The sequence below is a fragment of the Anneissia japonica genome, unplaced genomic scaffold, assembly GCF_011630105.1.
Source record: "Anneissia japonica isolate Jap-2015-1 unplaced genomic scaffold, ASM1163010v1 scaffold284953_len930413_cov181, whole genome shotgun sequence".
NCBI lineage: Eukaryota > Metazoa > Echinodermata > Crinoidea > Comatulida > Comatulidae > Anneissia > Anneissia japonica.
This window is the reverse complement of record NW_022746987.1, coordinates 750,426-759,725: the sequence shown is the minus strand read 5'-3', so window position 1 is coordinate 759,725 and position 9,300 is coordinate 750,426. Positions and strand designations below refer to the sequence as shown.

Sequence of the window (9,300 nt, the reverse complement as noted above, 5' to 3'; positions counted from 1 at the left end):
GATCAACATCAAAATGATCATCTGGTTGGACTGCCAACATTACACCACCATCAAAATCATCATCGTCTCCAGATTCTTTGCCTTCTTTCCTTCTCTTTGATCTTTTCTTTTCTTCTTTCTCTTTTAATCTTCTTGCCTACAGGATAACCCATAATAAAATCATGTAATTAAAACCATCTAACACTGCAATGGACCTTAAAAGCTCACATCTAAATTTAAGGATTCAATTCTGGATCCATGAAATCAAAAGAGGAGAAGATTAATCAGCAAGGGTCAACTCCATGGATACGCACTATTAAAAAAGAGATCTTTTTCGGTGAGTGCCCATCTTTAAATTAATGCCTGAAGTAGCTTCTTAGATAAAATGTTGATATTAATTTTTATACAGTATGCCGCATAAATAAATTCCAGGCATTTGTTTAGTTAAAAAGTGGGTAATAACTTCAACCATCACTCCTAAGACGTAGCCTGAATGATAGTTCATAAATTACTATTCTTCATTAAACTTCATTCAGTCATTATCTATATTGAACTGTATTAAAATTGTATTTATATTATTTTCATGAATAAACTTGACTAAGTTTGTAAGCACTCTGACCTTGTGTTTCTCTCGCACTCGTTGCTTGAACAGCTCCTTGTCATGTTTATCTTCCTCATGGAGGAAACTCTTTGCTCTTTCAATATTGATGCCTCCTTGGTCCTCTCCATCAGTGTCTTCATCTTGGCCTTGTTTAGCCACCTGTATTTTGGGCCACTGTTCTACCACCTATGTTAGGATAGAAAAATAATTATTAACGTTATTCATTTTGGTTGTGGGGTAGAATTGTGACATCTTTGTTTTTTAAATGTTTGTCTTGAAATCCTGGGTTTAAATCCCACAAATGCTAACGATGAGGGCGTATCCCCATACTTCGGTTTGGGCTGGCATGGTATTCAAATTTCACTTCTTTTTATTTTGTGGTTTTGGTTTCCGTTCCATCTTTACACTTGCCTGATAGTGCTTAGAGACTTTTTGTATTTTGCGCTCTATAAATTAATAACCATTAACCATTAATAGAAGTAAATTAACATTCCTATATTTTTATATTTCAGACTCAAGTAGACAATGCTGTGCAATATGTGATGAAATTTCATCTGAATACTGTACCAAGATATGAAAGACATGATTTGTTTTTTGATAGGCCCATTATGTTTAAAACAAGCATACACTACAATATCTGATCAAACAGTCAGTTCCATCAGACAGACAAAAAAATATTTTTTTAAATCAGTTTTTTAGGCACATAACCCAAAACAGAAAATAGAAAACTGTAGCAATTCCCTAGCAAAACTAAATCTTATTAAGAGGCTTAGGAATTGGAATGTTTTTGGTTGTCAGGAAAGATAATGGTATTTTATTCCTGTAATTAGCAAAGGTCATTCTGTTGACTGACATTTATATAAAATGTCATTCTCACTCATTAGCATGTCATTCTCACTCATTAGCAAGGATAACATTTATATCAAATGTCATTCTCATACAACAGTTTACAGAAATTTTCTCCTGGATAAGGGCCTTGCTGTTAAGAATGTCATTCTAAGAAACCAATCCATTAATCAATTAAATAATCAAACAACCTATCAATCATTGAGATGTTTCTGTGCCAAATTCTTCAATATTAAAATTAAATTAATATGATTTGATCAAATTTTGAAATGAAATTACCGTATACACTCACGTATAAAATGAGGCTTTTAATGGCAAATTACGATAGAAAAAAAAGGGGTCGTCTTATACGAACAACATACAATTATTACATGTTTTTGAAATCATGTTCGTCTTATATGCGGATCGTCGTAACACGCTCCTTGTTAAGTTTTAAGAAGCGCTGATTGTGGGGGTTTTCCACTATGGATTAGAATTTCTGAAATAAAATATTATTGATTGATTGATTGATAGATTAATTGATTGATTGATTATACGGTGTGGTAAGCCAATTCTCTTAATTGTTTGGCAAGGATCCCAAAGGTGCGAGTCAGATAATTCAGATTGAAATTCAGGGATAAAATTCATAAGGCAGTAGTAAAAACACGCAGATAATAAATCTGTGCAAGATTGGTTAAATTCTTGTTTAACAGGAGTGCGAAAGGTCGTTCTGATTTCCGAGAAACTAATGTGGCTCGCGGGAGAACTGGGACCCTTGTTTAGAAGATGTTGTATTATTATTTTTGTTCAAAATTTTCTGTTCCTGCACACATGTATTTTCAAGAAGATTTCTGGTTACAAAAGATTCTTTTAGAAGCTGCCAATATGAACAAGATGGCTTAAAGGAAAACCAGTTCACAAATTCTTGATTAATAAATTAAATACTGGATCTGACAGCCTTGAGTGAATCCCTTGCCTATCCAGATCTCCCTTAGGAATTAAATGTCGATCACACATCCGCTACCATTGAATTACTAGCTGAATAAGTGTGATCTAGATAAATCTGATACAAATCTAGTTATCAAATTATTTATTATTGCAATTAAGATGATAAATTGGCTTATTATTATTATTATTATTATTATTTTCATTATTCGTAATTTATTTTTTCTATTTTGCCTTATGTATGTTTTTATCTAGTAGTTAAGATTTCAAGTGTCAACAGGAAAAATTTCATGTATACTTCATTGTAAACGTGACAATAAAGAAAATTTTATCTTATCTTATCTTATTACTATATTATTATTATTATTATTATTATTATTATTATTATTATTCTTACTATTATTATAAATGACTAATTATTTTAAGCAATGCTACTGCTAAATGATCTAGGTTATTTCAGAATGTTCTGTTATCCATAATAAAGGCTTTAAGAATAACAATTTATTCTATTTTAAGTGACATACAAAGAACAAAAGTACAGTATTTACAAATAGAAACGTTCATAATCATTCACAGACGTTCAAATGATGTGATTGACAATGCTTCCACACTTCATCTAGAACAAAATAAACTGAGCTTTAAACTAAGAAATTGGTAAAAGATCCTGAAAACTGTGGATACCCTTCTGTCCTTTCTCACTACTTAAAAAATAACATTCTAGTAAATCACAGATATGCCCCTGACATCATGTTAAATAAACAGTTGGTATTTCTGTTTGACAGTATTTTTAGTGTTTAAACATATAACGACAGAATCGGGGAGAATTATTCCATAATAGGATTTCCTTCGGGAAAAGTGACTGACAATCATGTGTATGACATATGGTTTGGATGGGATTAAGAAGATTACAACTTCATCCAAAATGAAACAAGATATTAAATATAATATCAAACAGTATTCACAAATTTATCACAAAGCTATCAAATTGTTTCTGATCTTATAACATGTACTGTAATTGCCATATAAGGCACTTTCCGAATCCATCATGCACAGGTGGTGTTTGATTTTATAGATATCTGACAAATAATGAAATCATGTGAAAAACATCTCACACTCTCTCTCACACGTTGTGATCAGTGAAGCTATTTTTTGTATATTGCATACATTCCCTACAGAGAACAGGGTTGTAGTTAAAGAAAACTAAGGATGGGTGATAGGCATTTTGAGATTGGGTGCAATGTTAACATTGGTAAACTCTAGACAATAAGAGTGGATGTTAAGGATGGAAATACTGTAAGTCATTCCTGGACTTTATATGTTATCCTTGTTTGATGTTTGTAGTTATTCAACTTACATTTTACTATACCTTTTCTAATGTTTTGAATGTTCCTGTTGATACTCCTTATGCCTTTTATATATTTGATATTATAATTTTTTCTGTATTTTCCTGTTTTACCTTGAACATGTTTTTAAATAAAATTAAATCAATTTACCAGACTATCTAAATCATACCATTTACTCATTTTGACAGTTTGAATAGTGCCTTACCTTGAGCGTATGCATATACAGTAGTAGCCTTAGGTATGGTGTCACAAGGCGTGTGCCACCTCCCAAACCCTAAAAAAAAAAAAGTCCCTTCTTACCCTAAAATCAATCAGCTCTACGCTCAAAATGCACTAAATCACAGACACTATCTGTGTTCTTACAAAAAATATCATAACCCACTCTACTTTAAGCAAAAATCAACAACAGTTCTAACTAGGTTAAGGATAGTGTCATATTCAACTACTGTAGCTGGAAAACTAACTAGACAGACAACATAATTGAAAACAACCAGTCAGCTTGGCAACAGATAGGACACAATATGGCTCATCAGACTAATTTGTTAGTTTGAATCATGTATTTCAAGTCAAAGCAACAGCGAGGGGGTGGGGTCTTGGATGCAACCGTCATGCAATAGAGAAAGACATTGGAAAGATGTGAACTGACTCTTCCCTGTGAGTCACAATCAGAGGTTGGGCAGTATCCAAGCTGTTGATAGATGGGTGTCAATTATGATATTTAAGTCACTCTTTCCTAGAATTACATCCTTTCTTCTTTTATCTTTATACTGTTTAGGTTTAGCCCTCTTTAGTTGGGGTCATGGTAGAAGCGTCTTCGTCACGTTAATTCTACCACCACCAAATGCCTAGACTAGACCAGAGTGGGTTCTTTCTAGGCCTGCCCTTACGGTCATATCTGCAAATGTCAAAAGTTTCTGTGGACACGATAAGAAGAAGTTGATGTAAAGCCCTAGGGGCAGTCCATGCATTATGCACTATATATATGACTATCATTTTTTACTATTATTATTATATAACAACCTATAAAGAAAAATATGTAACAGTTGTTTGGCAGTAATTAGATCCTCATTGCACTGCTTAAATTATTTTTTTAATTGATAAAAATAAAATTAAATATCAATTATTTGTGTCATCATACAGGTCATCTGTCAATCAACTGGGTTCAAACAAAGGTTCTCGTCAGTACACCAAAATTTATGTTGGGCCTGTTATACTTGGAAGGGAGACTGTATTCTAAACTGAGTGCCGTCCGCTCGAGTAAGCCGAGCAGTAGAACGGTATGATGGTGAAACCGCTACATGCAGTCTTATTATCTTAGGTGAGGGTTGAATCACACTCCTCACCTGCTAAATTAAAGTCTAAACTACTGTGAACATTGTACACAACAGGCTCATGTTTAACCCTGACATACTGTACTTTGATGGGCTCATCTCACAGTCCCTTTCTTTGCTGACTATAAACAGTGCCTTTTTGGCTGCACTGTAAAAATAAGTATACCCATGATAAAACCTCTAGATATGTTGGCCCACAATCTAAGAAGAAGATGAAAAGTCACTGTGCATATTAATATGTTTACTCTAATCACAAATAATTTAATATCAAGCGTTAACTTCCCTTTAGCTATTTTTTTTTTCTCTAATTTCATGAAAATTGGCTCCATATCTTAGGTTAACCCTGACCTACTATTGTGAACACTTGAAAAATAAATAACATTTTTCCTTTGCATGCATAATACCAACCGTACATGACATTTTTAAATAAAACTAAAAATGGCTTATGCTCATTTCTAAGTAAAATACCTTGTTTTTTATAACTTATCTGTTCCAATAAAAAGCAATTTAATGGTTAGGATTGGATTAATTTCGTTTTTGGTCTTTTTTTTTTAAATATTTCAACACACAGTTGTTTATTTAAAAGGTAAAATGGGAGTTTGCGGCACCTGCCTCCACCCCCTTGAATCCGCCACCGCATAGTATGGTATGTATGGAATTTTGAAATGCAGTAGCAAAACAGGGGAGGGGAAAATCCTGTGCCGCCCACAATGCCTCAGCTTCTGACAGGTTTAATAAAGTTGCTACTTGTGGAATTTTTAGATGAATGACATTGCTTGTCCAGTGTAGATCAATAAAACATACAAAACAGTATACAATCTATATGGTAAAAATATAAATAGCATACATCAACAAAACTTTACTTTATTGGATCCAACTTCCTGATGTGTATCGCTGATACAAATATGTAATTACAAATAAACTGATTATCAAAAAATTAACTGACTCATAAAAATGGTTGATTAATTATTCATTTGATTGCCTAAGCATTTAGATGACTGGTTTATTGAATACTGTATTTGACTGATTGTTTAATGTGTAGGCCGAAAAATTGATTGACAGATAGAATGTTTTATTGGTTGGTAGACTGAATATTGTAAAACTGCACTTGTTTGGTGTACTTACTAATTATGATTGACTTCCTATATGTTTGATCAAACAATATTTTAAATAAATATTTAATGTTTCTACTACAAGCCATTTTTCTGCTGTATTTTTTTTAAAAATAATATTCAAAATTGAAAAATTAATCAGCAGCAACAGCAAAATGACAGTATTATAGTAAGAACATTAACTGAAATAATAAACATGAAAAACTGTAGATTAAAATGCTGGCATGAAAGTGTAAAAAAAAACAGAAATACAATATGAAGAGAATTTATAGAGAAAGTGAATGAAAATGTTGTGAAAAAGTAAAATGGTAGGGATATGAGAATTGAATCAATAAAATGCAGAGGAAGAAATGAAGTTAGTTAAAGTAGAAGAGAATGGCCAGAAAACATTGGAAAAGGAAGACAAAATAAAAATCAATACAAAAAAGTTGTATATTTTATACAAAGGTGAGATGAAATTAATTTATACAACACCTGTATTATATTCTATTAATTTAATTGGTTGAAAACTGGTCAAGTGAGATTGATTTAAAATGACTATTCCATGGTTATCTGAGTACTAGTCAACGATCGTTGAATAGTACTTTTTCATCTCCATCTTAATGGCACTGTTATTTTTAATCTTTTAACGTAAATGTAACATGTAAATCTTATGTAATTCAGCCCTTTGGCTGCGACAAGAAGATTAATATAGAATAAAATAAAAAAAAAAAGACGACAAACAAGACTAAAATGCAATGCAAGCGAGAGAGAAAAATTAGCATAGTTACAACCTGTGCGCGAAGAAGGTTTTGAGGAATTACTGAATGAAAGTGATGCCGAATCAACAAAAAAAGCTATTAAATAAATATGCAGTAACTCACAAAATCCCTGTGAGTAAAGAAGATATGATGAAGATTTTGCTATGATTAGATACAGCAGCCTATTCTAGGCCTCTAGGCTAGGCCACATCCGAGGGCCTACAGGACAATGTAGATCTATTTATTCATATAATGGAGAGAGATACAGGGGTGTTGTATAAAACAAATAATGAATGTTTCTCATTCGTACAATGGGATGTAATATTTCATTCGGTAAAAGATTAGATGTTCTATTCAACTCGGCATCCAATCTTTCACCTCATTAAATATTCTATCCCATTGTACTCATAAACATTCATTATTTGTATATAAAATATGAAACTGATAATATCCACATTACAATGGGCTTATTCAACTGGTTCATTTCGTTGAGTACAAATTTTAGTTGAGTATTATTTCTATTCAACTGGTTTGTAAAATATACAGTACTTCTTTGACAACGAAAATTAACGTAACCAGAATGCATTTATCAGCGTTAATTCATGCACGCGACCAAAAAAAAAATGGCTGATTGGTCAGTTTAGCATCAACATTTGTGTTAATTCAGATTAAATTTCAGAAAATAAGAATTATAATATTTACCCAAATTGAAATCAAAAAATAATTGTAGGCTAACACAATTCAAAAACTGGATGAAAACTTTTTTTTTAAGAAAAACCCATACTGTCACAATCCGAAGCAGCCTTGATTATACGCATTCCTTTTGTAAGACTTACAAAGACTCAATTATTTGCTAAATTCTATGGTCCTAAATTATGGAATGAAATAAAAAATGAAACCATTAGCTGCAAAAATAATAACTACTTTCATTCAGAAAAATTTTTAAAAGAGAATATATTTCAAATTATGCTGATAACAGAATTTAGGTCTCAAGTTCTATACGGTTTATTTGATAAAATTGTATTTATTTAAAGAAAAATAATCTATGACATGATATATATTTTTTGCATGTTTTATAATAAATGTTACTGAATCTGAATCATATATTACATGGGCATGATGATGTTATCTGTATATTACATCCAAATATGGGTATATTACATCCAAATTTGGGTATATTACACCCAAATATGGGTATATTACATCCAGATTACACAAATCAGTAGTGATGAGGTTAGTCTATGAGTGAGATACTTACCTGGATAAACTGATAAATGCCTAAGTTTCCATTGAAACTTAACTCTTGAGCATAAAAGAAAAATAATGGACTCGCCCTAGCTCGCCTATATACGCCCTGCGTGAATGAACAATATCCTCGTTGACTTCGAGTCTATACCCATGTCTATTCACGAAATAGACATGGGTATATTACATCCAAATATGGGTATATTACATCCAAATATGGGTATATTACATCCAAATATGGCATATCACGTTAATTTATTTGTCACATAAATTTTTATAGTTGGGATAGAGCTTCAGATTAAACTTCTTCTCACCTCTCCTTCATCATCAAAAATAACTTTGGTGTTCACGACAATTTTCTTCTTACGAATCTTTTTCACCATCGCTGCTTTTGTTAGATGTTTACTTTTCTTCTTTGATTGCTCATATTTCTGAAAGTTCACCTCATCCTATAAAAAAAAGAAAAATAAAGTGTACCATGATGCCCAAACAGAGTCAAAGAGTCACTGTGAAATGTAGGTCATACTGCATCAGCTTAAAAAAAATAAACTGGTTTAAGTTGTCAGTCCACTGTAAAACGTGGTATATTTCACAGTACAGTATTTGAAAAGAGCAGAGAATTACCTAGCAGTGTATTGCCTTAAAATGCAATCACACTGGATTTGAAAAGCCACGATTTTACTGTGACCATGGGTAACATTGCAATGGGTAAATCTTACCGCTGTCTGCAGCTGGATTTTTTTTATATGGTTAGTTTTACTGCAGGAAGTGGTAAAACTAACCAAGCCGTGAAAATCAACTATTGTGGGGACTAATCTGCTCCTGAAGGGGGCTTTCTGTAACATCATCTATTGAGTAATTCAAGTTTAACCGAGATGTGTGTTTGCATTGGACTTTACAGCTTGGTAAAACCAACCTGGTTAGTTTTACTGGGCACAATCTACTCGGTTAAACTAACTGCTTGTCTCGGTAAGTTTTCCTGAGAGGTAAGTTTTCTGGGCTGTCCAGAACTAATAATGGTAAAACTAACCAGCGTCTTGCAGCCAAAACGAGGGGCTTATAGTGGCTTCACGTTCACATCATTCAAAAACAGGGGCTGACCAATTAACCTTTTTTGTTAATATATGATTACGTGATAAATACAATATCACTTAATTTCTATAAATTTGATAAGTTATC

At 32.4% G+C, this 9,300-nt stretch overlaps 1 protein-coding gene across 1 annotated transcript in view; it reads right to left on the bottom strand.

The window, feature by feature from the left end:
• LOC117120349 (probable ATP-dependent RNA helicase DDX10) overlaps positions 1-9,300 on the bottom strand; it is a gene marked incomplete in the record, with an annotated part of 77,611 nt that overhangs the window by 3,750 nt on the left and 64,561 nt on the right. The window contains 3 exon segments of the mRNA XM_033265376.1: positions 1-136; positions 599-766; positions 8,436-8,570. Coding sequence (XP_033121267.1) covers positions 1-136; positions 599-766; positions 8,436-8,570 — 439 coding nt within the window.